Below are 20,097 nucleotides of genomic sequence, written 5' to 3'. Positions count from 1 at the left end.
GAACGAGAGGCCCCTGTGTGACGTTCTCCACCTTCAGTTCGCATACCAGTGTGCACAGGTTCATTTTTCGCCTGGCCGCATGCAGCTCGCCCAGTACGCTTGGAGATAGGCCCGAGTGTTACAGAGTAACACAGTTTCGAGAGAAAACAAGAAGAAGAGAAAAGAAAAGAAATTGAGCCAAACATGTGAAAAACGACACGAAAGGAATTCTGAGAAAAGAAAGAGAAGGACGAGCCAGAGGGGAGGCAAACAAACTCGCAAACCCAACAACACACCAACCACGAATGGAGCGACCAACCACGCCCGTAGGCCTGAAAGACGCCTGGAAGGAGTACCCCTCCATCGACAACGCCAATGGGCGACTACTCAAGAAAGTTAACCCCAAGGTCCACACCCCATTATTATTTTAATAGTTTTTTTAATAGTTTTTTGATACTGGATTTATATTGATCTTTTTATTTTTTTTATTTTTTTTCCCACTGTTTTTATAATGTAGGACGCGGAGGGGCGCTGGGTGGCGCTGGAGAAGGTGCACGGCTCCAACTTTTGCTTCATCTCCAACGGCACCGACCTGCTGGCCGCGCGACGCAACGCCCTGCTCGACCCGGTGGAGACCTTCTTCTCGTGGCAGCTCGTGCGCGACAAGTACGCCACCGCCTTCCACGAACTCTATCGACTTGTTCGCGACCTTCCCGACCACTCCGACGTCACTGAGTACGTTTCACCACCTGTGCGTGTGGGTGTGCGTGTGCGGTCCGGTGTGTGCGGTGTGTGTGGCGTGTGCGGTGGAGACTGACACGACACGACACACACGACAGGGTGTGCGTGTTCGGCGAGCTGTTCGGCGGGGTGTATCCGCACCCGGAGGTCCAGGATCTGGGCCACCAGCCCGTCCAGAAGGGCGTCTACTACACGCCCGACCTCGACTTCTACGCCTTTGACATCCAGCTCGTCCGGCCCGCCGTCGGTGATGGCGGTGATGGCGGTGGTGCCGGTGGTGGCCAGGTCGTCAAGTCGTGGCTCGACTTTGACCGCGCGCTGGAGCTGTTTGTGGCGTGCGGCCTGTTCCACGCGCGGCCGCTGGTCGAGGGCACCCTGGCCGAGTGCTTCGCCTTCGACATCCGCGTCAACTCGACCGTGCCCGCCCTGCTCGGCCTGCCGCCGCTGCCCCACGGCCACAACCAGATGGAGGGCGTCGTGATCAAGTCGGTGCACAACGTCGCGCTGCCGATGGGCAAGCAGCGCCCGGCCGGCGCCGGCGCCGGGCCGCGCGCCATCTTCAAGAAGAAGAACGCCAAGTTCGAGGAGGTGAACCCCAAGTGCGAGAGCCGGTGGGAGGTGCAGCGAAGGGTGAAGAAGGAGGCGGTCGACACGGTCTACGAGGAGGTGGAGCGCTACATCACGGTCAACCGCCTGCACAACCTCGAGAGCAAGATGGGGCCGGTGACGCGCGACAACGCGGGCGAGGCGGCGGCGGCGCTGGCGGCCGACGCGATGAAGGACCTCATCGGCGACTACGAGGAGACGTGGGCCGTCATCGAAGAAGGCGTGCGCGAGGTGGTGCACAAGAACGTGCGCTCCATGGCCGCCCAGTGGCTCAACGTCCACCTCAACAACGCATCTACTTGATTGTTTCTTCTTATTTTAAACTAGAGGAGAGTTGTGTTGGGTTTCAACTTCTCATCTTTATGTACAGAGTCGCACGCTACTCTCTCTCTCTACTCTGTCACCTTCTTCTTCTTCCTATCATACACCTTCTCTTCTCATCTTTCTCTACATCGCGTGCGAGTGGTGTGCGGCTTTTGTGGGCGTCTCGTGTGTCGTCGAGATGCGTGGGCGCGACTAGATGGAGTTGCGCCTCTCGCGGCGCGGCGAGACGGTGGCCGGGGTCCACTCGCCGCCGACCGAGGGCGAGGGTCCGGCCGCGAACGACTTGAACACGCGGCCGACGCTGGCGAAGAGCGAGACCGTTCCGCCGCGCTCGTTGTCCTCCACCACGCGGCCGCCCGCCATGGCGTGGTGGCTCTGCGGCTGCGGGAAGTGGGTGGCGGCCTGGAAGGCGGGCCGGCGAATGGACGACGGGTCGAGGCTGCCGCGGCGCTGCTGCTGGCGGTGGGCCAGGCCAGCGGACTTGCGCTGCTTCTCGGCGTGGAGCGCCGGCTCGTCTTGCAGCAGGAAGAACAGATCGTATTCCATCTTTTGTAGATTGTTGGTTGTGTGTTGATGTTGATGTGTTGAGGTAGTTGTGTTGTTTTGTGTCTGGGTGGACCCGGGCGAACTTTTGGTTGCGTCGGCGAGGAGACGGGCTGTGACGACCAATGAAGGGGGAAAGAGCGTCAGACATCGGAACCAGGCCAGGGGTTTGAAAAAGAGGTGGCTTGTGGGCCGGTGACAGGCCAGAGCGACAAATGGACCGAGCGAGCAACACTCGGAGCTAAAACCAAAAGAGGACAGAAGAAGAGAGAAGCGAAGAAAAAGAACGAAGAGTGTGAGCGCCGCACCTCAAGGTATGTGTAAGTGTGTGCTCTTTGATGGAGCTGAAGATGAGGTGTGCGTTATGTTCTCTCTCCGCAGAACGCGGTGGGCGTTTTGTGGTGCGTCGGCGAGGACGTGGGGCGGTGGTAGGTGGTGATGGAGCTGGCGGTGTGCGAGCTCAGAGGTGTTATGGCGGTGACGGCGCGGGTGTGGTGATGTGTGGAGGTTGGAGCTGGTGGCGATGACTGAACCTCTCGCCGAGGGTCTGCGGGCCTTGAAAAAGCGCTCCGTAGTGAATCGCCGGCCAATCAGCATCGCCACAGGGTCGACATGTGCTGGCGGGGTGGGCTGATTGGTCTGACGACCCCCCCCCCATATACGTCGACACCGGTATGTGTGTTGACACGGGCTCTGTCGGTGCAAGACAGGGCGGAGGCAGTGGTCGACCGGTGATCATGTGCGGCATCTGATGAATGTTGGGTCGTGCCATCATACATTCCTCAGATTAGGGCAATCACATGCACAATGTGAAGCATGTGAAAGCTAGTGTCACGTTACATGTTGGGTCGTCACTTGCTTGACGAGCCAATCCAATCTGTCCCTGGTCGTCCACCAACTGCTGTGCCACTCAGTCTCCGAGATATCGACCACAACCTTCACCACATTCGCGTGCGTGTCGTGTCGTGCGGGCCTGTGTGTGCGAGTTAGTGTCAGGTCGGGTGGACGTCGTGGGGGGGGGTGGTTGCATGCGCGCACACCACGCACAGAACAGGAACGCGGGAGGGCACACTCCTGTGCTTCGCCCCAGTTGCCGACTGTGTCTTCCACAGAACCAAATGAACTTTCCACCGCGGTGATGTCGTGTCCGTCGCCGGCTGCGCAGCCAACGCGATGACAGCCGCCCTTTCCTGACTTTGCATCGCGCCGAAGCTTCGTGTGTGGCCCCCACTCGCGGCCGGCCCTGATGTCCGCACTCGTGTGGTGTGTGATCGGCCGCCACCAATCCCAGGAGGCGAGTTGGCCGCAGCTTCTGGCGTGGTGAGCGCAACCTCGCAGCTTCTCCCCGTCTGGCACCAGTCCCTGGCCCCACTTTTTCCAGCTCACTCCGATCCGGTGGTCAGCATCGCCCTCTCCAGCGGAGGGCTACACGGCCCTCCGCCGCACCTAAAGCGGGCGGGCTGGGCGGGGGTTGATTCGACCCCCTCCTCGGCCAGCTCCGTGTGTGGGCGAGGCTCTCGAGTGGGTCCGGACCACCCAGACCGACACCAAAATCTGCCTTCCATCAGCTCATGGCTCCCTGTTGCACTCGGGACCCTTGAATTATTGTTTTATTGTGAAATACAATCGAAACAAAATTGTGTACATTTTGTTTTTTTGGTCATTAATTACCAAATTAAAAAACGAAAATGAACAAAGTTGAAGTTGACCGAAAAGAACAACAAGGCTCGGCGAAGGAGAAAGAAAGAGATGGACCTGGCGCAGCAATTTGGGGCGGTCAAGCTCAAGAAGGCCGCTGGTGGCACCCACGACCGCAGCGCACCCATCGTCGCAGGTGCCCCCCCTATCTATTATTTAAATAATAGAGTGCAGCCAAAATAACCAAATAAATAGATAAATACGAAATAAATAATAGATAAATAAATAAATAAATAATGTGTGTGATTCAGGGCAGGAGCACGACGCGTCGTCGTCGGTGGAGCAGTTCAAAAACAAGATCCACGCCGTCAACCTCGAGAACTGGTACCCCCTGCTGCAGGTATCGCGCGCGTCACCAACGCCCCTCCACCAGTCCCGTTCGCCTGTGATCGATGACACTCCTCCACACATTCAGGAGCACACGTTCGCCACCGAGTTCCTGGACCTCTCCATGGACGAAGCCCGGGTACACACACCGCACACACCGCACCGCACACGACGCACACACCGCACACACCGCACACACCGCACACACCGCACACACCGCACACACCGCACACACCGCACACACCGCACACGCACAGAGTAACGGTTGGGGGGCGATCAGGCGCTGGTGCGCGAGTTCGACTGCCAGCGAGGGAGACAGGGCCAACAACAACAACAACAACACGACCAGCACGCGCAGAGCGATGCGCTCGCGCTGGCCGACCTCGAGCGCAAGATCGATGGCCTCATGGGCGCATTCGCGCGCGACGGCGGCGCCTTCGTGCGGCTGTCCACGCGCAGCCCCAAGGACGCCGTCATCAGCAGCGAGCGCACCCTCCACGAGTGGCAGGTACCCGCTCGCGTGTCTCATGACACACGACACGACACGATACGACACGACACGCACGGCTCATGACACGCGTGTGGCAGGCAGAGCTGGCGAGACAGGGACCAGAGGCGGAGAGGGACGAGAACGCGAGGCTGGTGGCGCTCATCAAGGCGTCGACGGCGGCGCTCAAAGTGCGGTCGGGACGCGAGGCGCTGGCGCTGGCCAAGGCCAGCGAGCGGAGCAACGAGGACCTCCTGCTGGCGCTCGAGTTCCCGCACCAATGGGACATGAAGATCATCACCCGCCAATGGGTGCGTGTGTCGTGTTGTGCCGTGCCGTGTCGTGTCGTGTCGTGTTGTGTCGTGCGTCGTGTGTCGTGTGTCGTGTGTCGTTGACAGTGTGTTTGTGGGGTGGCGGGGCAGGTGGAGATGCATCCGGCGATGGAGTTCCGGGGCTTTGTGTGCGGCAAGAAGCTCACCGCCCTCTCCCAGTACTTCCACATCGTCCACTTCCCCGCCCTCGCCGCCCACAAGGTACCTCCCACTCCCTTCCGTGCGTGTCGTGTCTTGTCGTTGGTCGTGTCGTGTGCGGTCGTGTGTGCGGTGTGTGTCATTGGTCGTGTGCGGTGGTGTGTGCGGTGGTGCACTCATCGTGGTCATCGTGCAGGACGAGATCGCCCGGCGCATTCAGGCGTTCTTCGCCGAGCGCATCGTCGACCTGATCCCGCTCGACAACTACGTCATCGACTTTGGCATCGCCTCGGCGACTGACGACATCGTTGCCGACGGCGGCGGCGGCGAAGTGCTGGTGATCGAGCTCAACCCGTTCAACGACTACGTCGGCTGCGGGCCTGTTCGACTGGCGGCGCGACCGGCGCGTGGTCGCTAATCGCCGTCCCGCCGTAATCGACACGACACGACACGACACTTGGTCTAGGCTTCGGTTTTAGATGCACGCAAGTAGACATCGAGCGCGGCGCGGGTGTAGGGCGATATGTTGCGCTTCACCGACTCAGCGTGTGCGGTGGTGTGCGCGTGTGCGGCGGCCTTGTCGGCGTCGACTTGGTCGAGCCAGGCGCGCACCTGGGCCTCGGTGAGCCCGTCCAGTGCGGTGTGCTCGAAGGCGTCCTGGTGGCGCCCCTCGGCGTAGACGGCGCCCACCTGGGCCATCGTGAGCCGCGTCTCGGCCGCGAACACGACGTCGACCTTGCCCTCGACCCACGCCGCGCCGAAGGTGCCCAGCAGCCGCGTCGCTGACGTCAGCATGACGTCGGCCCCGAGGCCCAGCTCCTCCTCCACCTCGCGCAGCGCCGCGTCGAACAGCTCCCGCACCACCAGCGCCCCGCCGCGGTCGCCGCCATCGACAGCGTCGAACACTTCGCGGGCGGTCGGGTGCTCGTTGATGGCAGCAGCGCCGGCCGAGCCCCGTACGGCGTGGAGCAGCATGTGGGGCTCTGGGTGGCCGCCCACCGATGCCCACATGCCAGTCGCCTGCGTCGTTGGTCGTGTTGTGTGAGATGGGCGGCCTGGGCGGATGTGGAGAGGAGAAAGGGGCCGCACACGCACACGCACACGCACACGCACACGCACACGCACAAGCACACACAAGCACACCTCAAAGACCTGGGCCGAGCGCTTGAGAAAGATGAGGAAGCCGTCGGAAGTACGACAGATTACGTCGACGCCTGGTCATGCCACCCGCACGATTTAGCACGACACGACACGACACGCGCCGCACACGCACACGACACGCGGCATGGCGGAGCACACGGACCGATGGGATTGGCGAGGAAGGCGTGGGGCTCGTGTCCGGCCTCAACGGCCGCGGCAGTCAGTTCGGCGATGCGCGCCGTGCCGGCCGCGTTGGTGGCCAAGTAGCGCTTGTAGTCGGTAAGCCCTGCCACCGCGCGTGCAATCGATCGTTAGTTGTCCCCTCACGCCGCACACGCACCACCGCACACGCCGCACACGCACATGCACGACCGCACACACGCACACGCCGCGCGTACCAATGTCGAAGCGCAGGCGAGGACGAGCATCATCAGCGGTCGTCCCTGTTGGCCCGTGCGCGGCACAGCGGAACTGTTGCGGCCTCGGTGACGTCAGTTGTGTGTGTGTGCCGCACACGCGCGAGTAGCGGACACTCAGAGTGTGGACCTTGAGGCCGTTGAAGAGGAGTGGGTTGAGGGCCGTCTTGGCGGACCACAGGGCCTCCATGGCCTGGTGGTGCTCGGCCGGCAGCGGCTGCCCATTGAACTCCTCCCCGAACCGCACCTCCACCTCCCCCTTGTGCCCCCAGCAATATTTATTATTTTAAAGAATAAAATAAAATAAGGTTAGAGGAGGTACTGGTGTGAGTCCAGTGGTGGAGAGGAAAGTTATGGAGTAGCCCCACAACTGTTCACCATCTACAGGCGCCTCCATCCAAACGACAATAAGATAAAAAATAAAATAAAATGTACCACAAAAATGTAAAAAAAAAATACGAACGCCACATTTTTTTTTACATTCCTTCATTCCTGCGGCGCAGGGACGGCGATGAGCTCGCGCCACTGGCAGATGACGAAGGGCTTGACGTCGAACGGGGCCTCGCGCACGCGGAACTCGAAGGGCGCGTCGCCCTCGAGCACCGCTCGGTCCTGCCGCCAACCGAACAGGCCCGGGTCGGCCCCCGCGCCGAACGGGTTGAGCTCAATCACCAGCAGGCCGAGATCGTGATCATTGCCGCCGCCTTCGGCAACGAGCGCAGTCACTGCCTCTTTGTCGTCAGCCGAGGCGATGCCAAAGTCGATGACGTAGTTGTCGAGCGGGATCAGGTCGGCAATGTGCCGGGCGAAGAACGCCTGAATGCGCCGGGCGATCTCGTCCTGCACGATGATGGTATTTGCCTTCAGGTCTTGCGCATGACACGACACACACGACACACACGACACACACGACACACACGACACGACAAGGTCACACGCGCAGGACGGGGCGGGGGTACCTTGTGGGCGGCGAGGGCGGGAAAGAAGGCCATGTGGAAGTACTGGGAGAGGGCGGTGAGCTTCTTGCCACACACAAAGCCCCGGAACTCCATCGCCGGATGCATCTCCACCTGCCCCGCCACCCCACAAGCACACTGTCAACGACACACGACACACGACACACGACACACGACACACGACACAACACGACACACGACACACACGACACAACACGACACACGCACCCATTGGCGGATGATGATCTTCATGTCCCACTGGTGCGGGAACTCGAGCGCCAGCAGGAGGTCCTCGTTGCTCCGCTCGCTGGCCTTGACCAGCGCCAGCGCCTCGCGCCCCGACCGCACTTTGAGCGCCGCCGTCGACGCCTTGATGAGCGCCACCAGCCTCGCGTTCTCGTCCCTCTCCGCCTCCGGTCCCTGTCTCGCCAGCTCCACCTGCCACACGCGTGTGTGCGTGTGTCGTGTCGTTAGCGTTGGTTGCGCGTGTGCGGTCATGTGTCGTGAGCGAGGGTACCTGCCACTCGTGAAGCAAGCGCCCTCCGCTGATGACGGCGTCCTTGGGGCTGCGCGTGGACAGCCGCACGAAGGCGCCGCCGTCGCGCGCGAATGCGCCCATGAGGCCATCGATCTTGCGCTCGAGGTCGGCCAGCGCGAGCGCATCGCTCTGCGTGTGCTGGTCGTGTTGTTGTTGTTGTTGTTGTTGGCCCTGCTTCCCCCGCTGGCGGTCGAACTCGCGCACCAGCGCCTGGTGCCCGATGCCACCAACTATGTGAGACGGTGCGCTCTTCTCACCCTAACGCAAGCGTGTGCGGTGTGTGCGGTGTGTGCGGTGTGTTTACCCGGGCTTCGTCCATGGAGAGGTCCAGGAACTCGGTTGCGAACGTGTGCTCCTGAATGTGTGAATGTTAGCGTGCGCCAGCAGGTAGCAATCAAACGCGTTGGTATGCGAAACGAACCTTCAACAGAGAGTACCAGTTTTCGATGTTGACGGCGTGGACCTCGTCCTTGCACTTCTCCACCGATGACGCCTCGCCGTACCCTGTTCTCCCGCGTACAGGCACGTTTTAGCTTGTTTGTGGGCTGTTGAACAGCAGGGGGGAAACACTCACCGGCGACGACGGGTGCGCTGCGGTCGTGGGTGCCACCAGCGGCCTTCTTGAGCTTGACCGAGCCAAACTGCTGCGCCAGGTCCATCTTGTTCTTCCTTATCGAGAAGCAAGTGCCACTATCGCTGTTTCTCTTGTTTTCTTGCTACAAATTCGAAAGAAAATGCAAATGAAATATTTACAATTTGATTTGTACAAATGGCTTCGATCTCATCGGCCTCATCTCCTTCATCCTCTTGCGCTCCGGCGTAGCCGTTCCTCGTGAAGTTGGCGCAGTGCGTTGTTCGTGTTCAGATACGTTTCATTCACCAGCCCATCGCTGCTCGATCCCAGCTGCCCAACTGATGCTGGCTGGGTGCTGCTGGCTGGAGGCGCCGGTGGTGGCTGATGATGAGGAGGAGTAGGTGGGGGAGCGGAGATGTTCTGCCCCTGGTTCAGCTGTCCTGGCTGAGGAAGGGATCGTTGCATCTCGAACGATCGTGTGAGCGATAGATCGGCGTAGAGAGGTCGCCGCCGCGAACGCAACGATGGATTCTGGCCCTCGCCGGGTTGTGTTTCGTCATGGCAGCGCTTGCGGACTGGTCCGTCCACATTGTCCTTCGCCTCCTCTTCGTCCAGGTCCATCATCTTTCGCTTGCTGCAAATTCGAGTAGTGGGGGGGGGGCAAAGATGAATTGTTAACATAGCTTGATTGAGTTGTACCGCCTGTTACTTGTTCTTGGGAGGTTGAAAGCAGGATCAGAGACGGGGCACGTACCGCGAAAGTCGTCCATCTCCATCCATCGTTGCTCCTCGCCAGACTGCCTTTCGCGCGGAAAAAGAACAAAAAAAAAGAGCTGCAAAACGGAAGTCAAGCTTGGCGCCAACAAGGTTGTGCGTGTTGCTTGCGTGTCGTGCGGTCGCTCAAGTTGATGATGTGAGATGGGCCTGCCTTCGGGAGTTGATGTGGTCGAGGGCGCTCCGGAACACCTCGTCCACGTCGGCTTCGCCGTTGATGAACAGAATGCCGTCGTGCTCCACCGCGTGTTGCTCTTTGGGTGCAATGCCGGCGCCGTGGTCCGAGGCCAGCCGTCGTTGCTCGTAGACCCCCAGCGGGTGGCTGTTCCACTGGCAGTAGGAGGGCCAAATGATCCGCTCAAAGTAGTCCTCTGATGTGCCTGGGTCGCGTCTGCTCACCCGCCGCGGTTACTACGTACGCACACGCACACGCACACGCACACGCACACGCAACATGCAACACCAAATGACAAGGCACACGCGCCACGCGACACACGGCACACAAGGAAGCGACCCGCACCCAAACCGCCGTTCTTTGCACTTCTCTTTTGAGACGTTGATGAAGATCTTGATGTCGTACAACGGCAAGTATTTCACGTCGCAGAACAATAGGAACCTGCAAGTACGGTTGCGCAGTGGTGGCGCGCTAGTTAGCAATCAAAGGTGCCCAGCCACAGTGAGAGTATCTGAAGGGAAGCGTGCTATCGCACCCGTCGACGAAGATGAACGGTTCGCTGGTCTCGGTCCAGTCCTCCTCGCTCCGGTGCTGCGCCGCACGAAGGTAGGCCACGAACTCGTCCATGCGAAGTGCCTGGTGCGCGATGGTTGACAAGAGGTCAGTCGCGAACCAATAACCAATATTGCAGCTCATCTCGCAGCAGCGGTACCTCGGGGCACTCGCCGTGCACGTAGCCCTGTTCCCGGGGCAACTCGTTGTAGCTCTGGTGGGGTCATCGCCGACCACCGCCGCGTAACAAGCAAGGAATTGTAAGCCCAGTACGACCCCAGACCAGAGCTGAACTGATGTGTGGTGCGGCGCGGCGCGGCGTGGAAAGGTGGGTACGAGGCTCGCACCTTCCAGAAGTTGTCGAAGCGCACGTACGAGGCGATGTTGAAGTGCTTGACTAGCCGCTTCACCTATGCCCACGTGATTGCGAGTGAATTGCGGGCCGGGTCAAGTCGGGTCGGATCAAGGCCCGAGCCGAGTTTGGTTGGAGCGGTGGGGAGGGAGAGTGTACGAGGGTGCTCTTGCCGGAGGAGGTGGCCCCGCAAATGCCGATCGTCAGCACTCGCTTGTGGCCCGGCGCAGTGGCCGGACCGTCCGCCGCACCCGGGATCGTGACGAGCGCCTGGCTCTGTCCGGGCTTCACGCCCGACGTGGCCTGTGTGTTGTGTTGTGTTGTGTTGTGTTGTGTTGTGTTGTGTTGTGTTGTGTTGTGTTGTGTTGTGTTGTGTTGTGTGTTCGTGTGATCATCGATGTGTGAATGACTGCTTGAGGGTGGATGGGGTTGCGTACGAGGTAGGTCTCGAGGTAGTCCACGATCTCGGCGCGGCTGAAGTCGCGGGCCACATCCACGGCGTGCAGAGAGCCCACGGTCAGGGCCGCGCCGTACTGCACCAGGCACCGCACGCACCTCAAGTCCCCCGCCTGAATTGCGCACTGACAAAAAACAAATAAATAATTAAATAGAATAAGCAAATATAAATAAATTAAAGCAAAATAATAATAATATTAATGGACGTACGAAGAGAGGAGGGAAGGCTTGGGCAGAGTTGGGTTCGTCGAGGAGGGCGTCGCGCCGCAGAAGGGCATCGCACCAGAATGTGTAGCCACGTCTCGCGGCGTAGTGCAGAATGGAATCGCCCTGCGCTTCGCCGTCGTCACCACCGTCTTCATCTTGCCGGATTGCGGTGGCGACCCGGGCCGCCATCAATCTCTCCCGCTTCTCGTCCACCGACAAGATGTGCAGCAAGAACGGGAGCGTGGCAATCTCCACACCGTCCTCGCCACCACTTCCGTTCGCCGTCACATCCAGGAATCTCCTCTGCAGCTGTGGTTCATCTTCCACCAACGACAACAACAGCTCGCGAAAGAACGCCATGTCGCCTACAAGATCACAACAAAAAGAAATGGGCCAGCAGCTGGGAAGACAGAGAGCAAGCCGGCCCTCGTCAAACAAAGCTGAGGGTGCCTAAAATATAATCGCCGACGGTGGGGCTCGAACCCACGGCCACCAGGTTAAAAGCCTGGCGCTCTACCGACTGAGCTACGTCGGCTCACATTCCTCAATTCTCTGAGGGCTGGTATCAACGGGGAGTGCGAAAGCCTTAAATTTGGTTATGTTATGTACATTGAGTTGGTGGGCTCAGGGTGCTGTTGTGGGCCACTCGACTGAACCGGAGACGTTCACCGCGGCGCTGAGTCCACGGGAGACGCTGACGCGGAAGTCGTCGAAGGTGACATCGATCCCGCGTTCGCGCCACAGTCTCTCAGCCAGCAGTCCTAACACGTAGGCTCGCTCGGCAGTCTGCATCTTGATCAAGTTGCCCATCATGTCTGTTCCAATGTTCGTATCGGAGTTAAAAAAACCCACATAACGCCGAACTTGAGCTGTGGCAGCGTACCATTGTTGCGGAACACCTTGACGCCTCGTTGCTCCATCTCTTGCATCGTCAAGCCCTGGTCAGAAACAACATGTTAGTGGGTCATCAAGCCGTCGTTGGCCGAGCTCACAATTTGTGAGTGCGCTTACCTTTTCGGAGCCCGGGAATGCGAGGCGGGCGGGCAAGACGGACTTGGCGCAGTTGTTCGTGATGAACATCACGTTCTTGCGCGCGATCGTTGTGCGCCCTCTGACCTCAAAACAGGCCATGCCCCACTCTGTGCGGGGCACATGAACATGAGTTCGCCCGTTCCTGCGTGCGTGCGTGCGTGCGGTGTGTGTGCGTGCGTACCAAGTAGCACGCTGGAGAGTTCGGTCACAAGACGGTTGAACGTTCGTTCGAGGAAGAGTGGGCGGTTCCTGGCCACCATGGCCAATCGATTGGTGAGGTTCGTTTCGGCCTGTGTGGCAGCAACCTTGCGGGCGGCCTCGCGTGCGGCGGCCTCAGCCGCATCCACAGACTCGATCGGTTCGGGCTCCTCGGGCAGGGGAATGTTCCAGTAGTCCAGTTCGGTCAGCCACGCCTCCTCAGCCACACCCACCGGTCTCACCAGTTCTCTGCATTGTATGCTGTATTAGAACCCAACACCCAACACACAACACACAAACACGCACACGCACACGCACGGCCGCACACGCACACGCACATGCACACGCAAGACCGCACGCACACACGCACATACGAACACGTACCCGGTGCGATAGAAGTCGAGGATGGAAGCGAACAGGTCCCCGTTGCGGTCGAAGAAGTATTCGTGAGTGCGCGGGACCATGCCCTCGTTGCGTGAGCTGAACATGGCGCCCAGCATCGTATCCGGGTACATGGCCAGCGTGCTCCTGCATTGGTTCATCGCGATTAAAAGTGGGTTAAAACTGGACCTGTGGCACGTGCGTGCGCACACAGTGGGCTGGTACCGAAGTGTGTGAAACACGCGACCGCCCACGTTCAGAACCAGCTTGTCGGACACCGTCACCGGGATAGCCGTCGGCGGCGAGCCTTGCGCACAGTCCTTCTCTTCAAAGGCCGTTGAGAACGCGGTTTCCTCCTCCTGTGCCGGCTCGCTCTCTGCAGGACGAGGAGCTGCAGCCTCATCGTCGTCGTCGCTGTCATCATGTGCTTCGCTGGTGGTGCGGTCGATCGGCTGCTGCTCTTGGTGGGCTCGAAGCTTGAGCGAACGAGGCGGAGGCAGTGCTGCGTGTTGAGGTTGGGGTTGAAGGGCGAGCGGCAGGGAGTGCACGAGACACGCCTGCTGCACGCTCAGGCGAGAGATGGTGCTCTCCATCTCCGCAAGTCGCCGCTCGAAGGACTCCTCCATGCGCCGCAGGGCATCGGTCATGTACGTTTCCAGCACTCCACGCTACGCACGCCAGAATTGATCAAAAATGAATGTGAATTATAAAAAAGAACGAAAAAGAACGAAGCGACAGGGGGGGGGGCACGTACGAAGCGAGTGCGGAGGGTGTGGTCGACCATGGCCTCGATCACGTCCAGGCCCGGCATGCGTGCTCCAGCGGCGTCTGGTGTGAGCGTTGTGGTTACTAAACAGGGGAATAGAGTTGCAACTTGCTAGTGTGGACTCATACCGGTGGGAGCGCAGGGAAGAGCGAGGAGGCGATCCGCTGCGTCCACGTTCAGTTCTGTTGCGCAGATGTCCGTAGAGCCGTGCTGCTTCATTGTGTACTGTACTTTGGCTAGTGTGACAGACTTTAGGATAATCTATTTAAATCGGACTTAAAATTCGTGAAGCGAACGGGGTGGAAAAAGCCTCCGAAGATCCTGACGGTGATGGAGAAGGTCCCAGACCTCTGTTGGTCAGTATCGGTCAGGACAGAATCCTCCCTCTGGCAGCTCACACCCGCGACCAGCGACAGGTGGTGTTCGGTACCTCACCACAAAGATCCACGAAAATAAAGAACACCATTTCCTTATTGGCGAGTTGCGTGCAACATTTTATAGTACTTTCCAAGTATTACAAGAAAAATTTGAGATTGTGCACGTAACAAAGTGCCACGTACTCCACTTCTCTTTTGTCGTACCTTTTGTGGAAGTGCAGTTACAACCTCACCCTCACCACTTCACCCTCAACAATAATAAACAAAAAAAAAAGAGACTTCGCCTTCTCTTTGCCCCGAGAGCACCACCAAGAAAAGAACGAATGCGAAGGGTCTTTACTCCCCCCTTCTCGCCTTCATCGTCTTCGCTGCTGACTTCCCCGCTGCCGCTTCGCCCCTTGGCTTCGTTCTTCCCCTTCCTCGACGAGTGTGCCACAGCACCGTCGACCCAGGGCCTTGGCCAGCAGTGCCACCCCTGGTGGGCCGCCTCCATCACCCAGCTGGGCCTACCGCCCCACACGCCACCAGCACAAACCGCAGCTGGGCACTACCTTGACGGCTTCTTCAACGACACAGAGTCGAGTTCTGGCTACCACCACTACCTCGCAAGCCAGGACCATTTCAACGTTGCAGCAGCCGCGCAGCCCCACAGGCCGGAGGCGATGATCGCCGCGGCCCCGTTCGCGCTGCCGCTGGCCCAGTGCCTTGCGGAGCCCATTAGCTGCGGCCCCGAGGTACCCCACCTGCCCCTGCTGCTAGTCGAGCCCGCCAGCGGACCGTCGTCGCCCCTCGACATGGTGGAGGTCAAGTGCGAGCAGCCGGACGACGATGCTTATGACGATGACGATGGCGACTATGACAACGTTGTTAGGGACTTTCTCGACTCCGCGGGGCTTGCGGTCGGGTACGACTGCACGTCGCCGGCGTCGTCGCGGCCCTCCACGCCGGCCCAGCCGCCGCTGCCGTCGTGGCCGCCGCTCGCCGGCCGCCTGGTGACCCTAGCCACCTCCGCCCCGCCCTCGCCCGCCTTTCTTCTTCCGCCGAAGAAGAAGCGAAAGATCACCCACACGCCACGTCAGCAGCCCGTCGGCCCGCACCTTAACCACAACGACCACCTTAACGGTCACCACAACGGTGGCGGCCAGACCAACAACAACAGCTGCTGCTCTTGCCCAGACTGCTGGTTCTATCTCTACACGACGATGCCGGAGAAGAAGAAGCCGATCTGGGTGGTGTTCTACTGCACCCACGAGCACGACATGACGACGGCCCGGCTCACGCTCACGAGCACCGACTCGCACGCGTCGGGCGCCGGTGAGGCCGTGGTGGCCGACCTCGCGGCCGACCTCGATCTGTCGTGGGCCGCCAAGGTGGTCGTGCCCCACCCCGACACCGGCCGCGACACGGCCATGGTCCAGCACAAGTGGTGCTTCGTCTGCCCCGACGACACCTTCAACAGCCGCGTCTTCTCCGCGCGCCTGGTCGAGCCGATGGCGACTACGGTGGCGGTGACGACGGTGCTGGGCGGGCTGTCGGTGATCAGCACGACGAGCCAGCGGCGCACGCGGCGGGCCGGCGTCGAGCGCGTGTGCGGGAGCGAGTTCGAGCGGCGGCTGGTGGCCAACTGCGCGCGCCACCCGCCCAAGCGGCGCCACTTCCTCAACGGGAAGGGCAAGGGCCAGCGGCCGCGCAAGCCAAAGGACGCCACCTACCTGCTCGACGAGCTCAGCAAGGCCGTCCGCCCCTCACATGAGTAGATGAATCGATCGATTCATCCATTCTTCATTCTTGCCCAAACTTCCTCTATATACAGCGCTACGCGCTTTCAAGGAGGAGCGCACAACTTCAACTTCCTCCTCTCTTCCCTTGTGTAAATAGTCTCCACTTTTGAAGAACACGAACTTGTACATATCAATCGAAATAGAGATAATGATTTGCCAAGAAAGAAGATAATAAAGAAATGAAAGATAAACTAATAAAAAATAATTTCGCACACGAGCATCGTCATCTTCAACTGCCACAGAGATGGCGTCGATGGCACAGCGATTGGGGACGCATTCGGTGCACAGCGTGGAGGCCCTGCGCCTGTATCGTGAGATCTTGCGAACACTGCGACGATTTGACGATCGTGCGACGCGCATCTACTACTACAATTATGCTCGCACTGTACGTGAAGCATACCTGCCCATGCCTCCACGCAGCCCAAGATGAATGAATTGAAACCATGAATCACTTCATTGATTCTTGTCGATTTTCCTTTCAGCACTTCATGCAGCATCAGGAGGAAGAAGACGAAGAGCGGGTGCAAGAGATTATCGAGCGTGGCAAAAACGACCTCAGATGGCTCAAGGCCAAGGTAAGGTCTCCCTCTTCCTCATCCATTGATTTACAACACAACTCATTGTTCATCATCATCATCTACTTCTTCTCTGGTTGCAGTATGGACTAGACGACCAAGAGAAGGAAGAGGACTACTGATCATGATCGATCCAGCCGAGTCTTCTTGACACAGAGGCAAGAGTTGTACATACAAATGTGTTGGGTTGTAGAGAAGATCAATACATCACCACCATCACCACCACCATTCCCACCCACACTGGCGTGCTGCACATACATGAAGGCCGCGGGCCTGCCTAGCGCTTCTGAGCGGCCTTGGAGGCGGTGGCGGCCTCCACGACGTCGAGATCTTTGTGACGATCGTCAACGTTCATCGCTTCGCTCTCAGCATCCGCGTGCTTGTGCCTTCTGAAGCGGCGCTTCATCTTCGACGCCAGACTGTGCGGCAAGTGCGCGATGTCCTCCCTGTGTTGAGTGTGTCGTGTTGTGTTAGACACGACCAACGACACGACACGACACGACACGACACGACCAACTACACGACCAACTACACGCGCAGCGAGGTGGGTACTTGGTGATGACGGTCTGTTCGTAGGTGGTGGTCTCGGGGGTGGCGCCGACCTGGGGCTGGCCGTGGATGAGCTGCATCGACACGCTGAAGCGGTGGCTGAAGAGGTTGACCTCGCCGCGCATCACCGACCGCACCACAAACTTGATGATGTCCATCGGCCAGAACCTGCGCGTTCCTCCAGTCTTAGCGACAACGACACACGACACACGCACGACCGCACACGCACACGGAACACGACACGCAAGTGGTGAGTGCGTACCAGATGAAGCACCAGATCCAGGCGACGAGGACCCACCACCAGCCGGAGCCGTTGAAGTCGGTCGCGCCGTCGCTGGGGAAGCCGCCCAGGCCGTAGGCCCCGAGAACCGTGGCGGCGGCCTGCGCGATGCAGAAGGCGATGATCACGCGCAGGCCCGGCCGCTCGCGCCAGAACATCCACGAGAAGCCCTGCGCGCGGGTGACGAACACCGTGGCGAGGCCGCTCACCGACACCTGTAGGTAGATGAGGCCGCGCGCGTCGGCGTAGGAGAGCTGGTCCAGCCCGAACCAGTTCTCGAACGTGTCCGTGTAGACCGCCAGGTGGAACAGAATGATCGTCGACGCGCTCAAGTACGTTCCCAGCGCTGTGTGTGTGTGTGGTCAGGCCACTGTGCGTGTCGTGTGCGGTCGTGGTGACGAACGAACCGATGGCGGTGCCGAAGATTTCGAGGAGGTTCCACATCTCGGGCTTCGGGCTGGGTTTGACGCGGTCCTTGGAGATGGTCAACATGGAGCCGTCGTTGAAGATCGCAAACATGACCGTCGCGATCGTCGGGAAATACCTGCGCGCAGGTACAAGTGGTCAGTGTGTGATCGAGGCGTGCCTTCCCCGCCTCCGACCGCCCGCAGTGCAGCGTACCAGTCGTAGGCGAGGGTGAGGATGCCAAAGGTGAGCACTATGCGCACGCACACGCTGATGCTGTACATGCAGTAGTTCTGCACCAGGGCAACACAGCACAACCACACGACGCGATGAGTGGACCATTGGGCAAAGCGAAGAAGAAGAAGAAGAAAGTGTAGCGAGGTTCGAACCTTCATGCGCTGGAAGATCTTGCGCGAGCCGATGATGGCGTCGACGATCACGCTCAATCCCTCCTTGGTGAGCACGATGTCCGACGCTGATGTCGACAAATTTAGCGAAATGACCACATAACTCACCGCACACCGCACGGCACCAACTCTTTGGGTGACACACGTACCACCGCGAGCGGCGTCGGTGGCGCCGGATACGGCGATGCCGATATTGGCCTTCTTGAGGGCGGGAGCGTCGTTGACGCCGTCGCCCGTCATGCCCACGATGTGGTTGCCCTTCTGCAGCTTCTCCACGATCGTGTACTTGTCCTCCGGGAACACCTACGCCGGTGTCGCAAAGGCGTTAGCGGGCTTGGTTTAAGGTGGCAGTAGTGGTTGTGGTTAAGGTGGCGACGCACCTCAGCAAAGCCGTCGGCCTGGCGCACGATCTCGTGGAGGTCGAGGCCCGTGTCCTGGCGCGCCTTGTCGGCGTTCTTCATGTACTCGGCCGGGAAGATGTTGGTGCCCATGCCCAGAATGCGCGCCGTCTCCTTGGCGATGGTCAGGTGGTCGCCGGTGATCATCTTGACCTCGACGCCGAGGTTCTCGGCGCGGTGGATGGTCTCCTGCGTGTCGTCGCGCGGCGGGTCGAACATGGGGATGAGGCCCGTCATGGTCCACCGCTTCACCTTCTTGTCCGCCACCGCCACGCCCAGCGTGCGATAGCCCGCCTGGCCCAGGCGCTCGATGTCCTGTGTGTGTGTGTGTGTGTGTGGTGAGCGAACGCAACACAACGCAACGCAAACGGGAGGAAGAGAGAGAATGGATACCGCGAGCACGCTCTTCCGGATCTTGGGTCCGTTTTCGGCGAGGCCGAGGATGACCTGCGGAGCGCCCTTGGTGGTGTGGAACACCTCGCCCTCGGGGCTCTGGATCTTGGCCACGGTCTTCTTGCCCACCGGGTCGAAGGGCTGGAAGTGGAGGGTCTTGAACTGCTTCAGCAGCTCGCGCTGCTCGTCCGTGCACGACGCCACCATCGCAATGTCGATCGCGTCGCCGTTCTCGGGCTTGGACGCCAGCGCCGCGTCAAAGATGACGTCAGCAACCTACCACCCAACACCACAGGTTAGATGACGTCAGCCAGCGCTCTTAACCATGGTGGACCAACAGGGGTGGTACCTCGCCGACGTAGGCGACGGGGTTGGAAATGGAAAGCTCATTCTTGGTCAACGTGCCGGTCTTGTCGGAGCAGAGCACCTCCATACTGTTGCAAACGGCGAACCAGTCAGCGTGTGTCGTGTGTGTGTGTCGTGTGTGTGTCGGATACCCGGCGATCTCTTCGACGGCGGTGAGACGCGAGACGATGGCCTTTTTCTTGGCGAGCGCGCTGGCGCCCAGGGCCATGGTCACCGACAGGATGGTGGGCATGGCGATGGGCAGTCCGCCCACGACCAGCACCAACATGTTGTTCAGCGGCGCGCATTCCGCATCCACAACACCTACGCGTCGTGAAGAAGAAGAAGAAGCAGAAGAAAGGTTCCACAATCATCATCAAAACAATAGATGATGATGATGAAGAAGAAGGTGGTGTACCGGTGCAGGGCTTGCCGCGGATGGCAAACTGGGTGATGAGTTCGGCCACGCAGCCGGCCAGCACGAAGAGGATACAGAAGTAACCGATGGCCTTGAGGATGACGTGAATGTGGCTCTTCTTGTGCGAGCTCTGCACGAGCGCCGCCGCCTTGCCGAAGAACGTGTTGAGACCCGTCGCGTGCACCACCGCCATCATCTCGCCCTGTTTCACTGTTTTTTCGTTGTTGCGCGTCGTTGCGAGTAAGACAAACACCAACTGTGCGTGTGCGTGTGCGTGTGATGGTACCGATGGAACCAGAGTAGACCTCGTCAGCGGGATATCGATTGACGGGCAGGGACTCGCCGGTGAGCGAGGACTGGTCGATCTTGAGCGAGTCGCCGTCGTCCAGAAGGTAGCAGTCGGCCGGCACGACGTCGCCCAGCCGGAGGAGCACCACGTCGCCCGGGACCAGGTCCACGCTGGGCGTGCCCGCCTGG

At 59.8% G+C, this 20,097-nt stretch overlaps 10 protein-coding genes across 10 annotated transcripts; 4 read left to right on the top strand and 6 right to left on the bottom strand.

Annotated features, from left to right (window-relative positions):
* Nucleotides 1-284: 284 nt before the first annotated feature.
* Nucleotides 285-1,629, top strand: ACA1_389380 (RNA ligase; the record flags this gene model as incomplete). Its single annotated transcript, XM_004333182.1, has 3 exons — nt 285-386; nt 497-714; nt 819-1,629. The coding sequence occupies 3 exons, from the start codon at nt 285-287 to the stop codon at nt 1,627-1,629; spliced, it is 1,131 nt and encodes a 376-aa protein (XP_004333230.1).
* A 213-nt stretch (nt 1,630-1,842) lies between these two features.
* ACA1_389370 (uncharacterized protein) lies at nt 1,843-2,196 on the bottom strand (the record flags this gene model as incomplete). Its single annotated transcript, XM_004333181.1, has 1 exon — nt 1,843-2,196. One exon carries the CDS (start codon nt 2,194-2,196, stop codon nt 1,843-1,845), a length of 354 nt encoding a protein of 117 aa, XP_004333229.1.
* A 1,746-nt stretch (nt 2,197-3,942) lies between these two features.
* ACA1_389360 (uncharacterized protein) lies at nt 3,943-5,593 on the top strand (the record flags this gene model as incomplete). Its single annotated transcript, XM_004333180.1, has 7 exons — nt 3,943-4,027; nt 4,143-4,198; nt 4,232-4,357; nt 4,499-4,726; nt 4,807-5,016; nt 5,128-5,238; nt 5,372-5,593. The coding sequence occupies 7 exons, from the start codon at nt 3,943-3,945 to the stop codon at nt 5,591-5,593; spliced, it is 1,038 nt and encodes a 345-aa protein (XP_004333228.1).
* A 44-nt stretch (nt 5,594-5,637) lies between these two features.
* Nucleotides 5,638-6,921, bottom strand: ACA1_389350 (hydrolase, NUDIX domain containing protein; the record flags this gene model as incomplete). The annotated part of the gene is made up of 6 exons (XM_004333179.1): nt 5,638-5,787; nt 5,866-6,195; nt 6,319-6,389; nt 6,479-6,601; nt 6,714-6,758; nt 6,849-6,921. The coding sequence occupies 6 exons, from the start codon at nt 6,919-6,921 to the stop codon at nt 5,638-5,640; spliced, it is 792 nt and encodes a 263-aa protein (XP_004333227.1).
* Nucleotides 6,922-7,217: 296 nt separating this feature from the next.
* ACA1_389340 (uncharacterized protein) lies at nt 7,218-8,884 on the bottom strand (the record flags this gene model as incomplete). The annotated part of the gene is made up of 7 exons (XM_004333178.1): nt 7,218-7,592; nt 7,691-7,801; nt 7,916-8,125; nt 8,205-8,354; nt 8,530-8,580; nt 8,647-8,729; nt 8,800-8,884. The coding sequence occupies 7 exons, from the start codon at nt 8,882-8,884 to the stop codon at nt 7,218-7,220; spliced, it is 1,065 nt and encodes a 354-aa protein (XP_004333226.1).
* Nucleotides 8,885-9,699: 815 nt separating this feature from the next.
* Nucleotides 9,700-11,675, bottom strand: ACA1_389330 (Nicotinamide riboside kinase 1 family protein; the record flags this gene model as incomplete). Its single annotated transcript, XM_004333177.1, has 8 exons — nt 9,700-9,964; nt 10,094-10,189; nt 10,284-10,384; nt 10,461-10,514; nt 10,648-10,710; nt 10,812-10,955; nt 11,090-11,185; nt 11,319-11,675. The coding sequence occupies 8 exons, from the start codon at nt 11,673-11,675 to the stop codon at nt 9,700-9,702; spliced, it is 1,176 nt and encodes a 391-aa protein (XP_004333225.1).
* A 264-nt stretch (nt 11,676-11,939) lies between these two features.
* ACA1_389320 (K+ channel tetramerization subfamily protein) lies at nt 11,940-13,911 on the bottom strand (the record flags this gene model as incomplete). Its single annotated transcript, XM_004333176.1, has 8 exons — nt 11,940-12,130; nt 12,199-12,253; nt 12,327-12,454; nt 12,529-12,806; nt 12,930-13,073; nt 13,152-13,594; nt 13,681-13,754; nt 13,821-13,911. 8 exons carry the CDS (start codon nt 13,909-13,911, stop codon nt 11,940-11,942), a joined length of 1,404 nt encoding a protein of 467 aa, XP_004333224.1.
* A 481-nt stretch (nt 13,912-14,392) lies between these two features.
* On the top strand, nt 14,393-15,826 carry ACA1_389310 (uncharacterized protein; the record flags this gene model as incomplete). The annotated part of the gene is made up of 1 exon (XM_004333175.1): nt 14,393-15,826. One exon carries the CDS (start codon nt 14,393-14,395, stop codon nt 15,824-15,826), a length of 1,434 nt encoding a protein of 477 aa, XP_004333223.1.
* Nucleotides 15,827-16,094: 268 nt separating this feature from the next.
* Nucleotides 16,095-16,547, top strand: ACA1_389300 (complex 1 protein (lyr family) protein; the record flags this gene model as incomplete). The annotated part of the gene is made up of 3 exons (XM_004333174.1): nt 16,095-16,235; nt 16,333-16,425; nt 16,509-16,547. 3 exons carry the CDS (start codon nt 16,095-16,097, stop codon nt 16,545-16,547), a joined length of 273 nt encoding a protein of 90 aa, XP_004333222.1.
* A 155-nt stretch (nt 16,548-16,702) lies between these two features.
* ACA1_389290 (plasmamembrane proton-efflux P-type ATPase) lies at nt 16,703-19,816 on the bottom strand (the record flags this gene model as incomplete). Its single annotated transcript, XM_004333173.1, has 12 exons — nt 16,703-16,844; nt 16,978-17,142; nt 17,237-17,600; nt 17,662-17,798; nt 17,876-17,952; nt 18,049-18,134; nt 18,216-18,369; nt 18,447-18,779; nt 18,858-19,133; nt 19,207-19,291; nt 19,355-19,526; nt 19,621-19,816. The coding sequence occupies 12 exons, from the start codon at nt 19,814-19,816 to the stop codon at nt 16,703-16,705; spliced, it is 2,187 nt and encodes a 728-aa protein (XP_004333221.1).
* Nucleotides 19,817-20,097: the final 281 nt, after the last annotated feature.

This window comes from Acanthamoeba castellanii (assembly GCF_000313135.1).
Source record: "Acanthamoeba castellanii str. Neff unplaced genomic scaffold scf7180000084733, whole genome shotgun sequence".
NCBI lineage: Eukaryota > Discosea > Longamoebia > Acanthamoebidae > Acanthamoeba > Acanthamoeba castellanii.
This window is presented reverse-complemented; position numbering and strand designations above follow the sequence as displayed.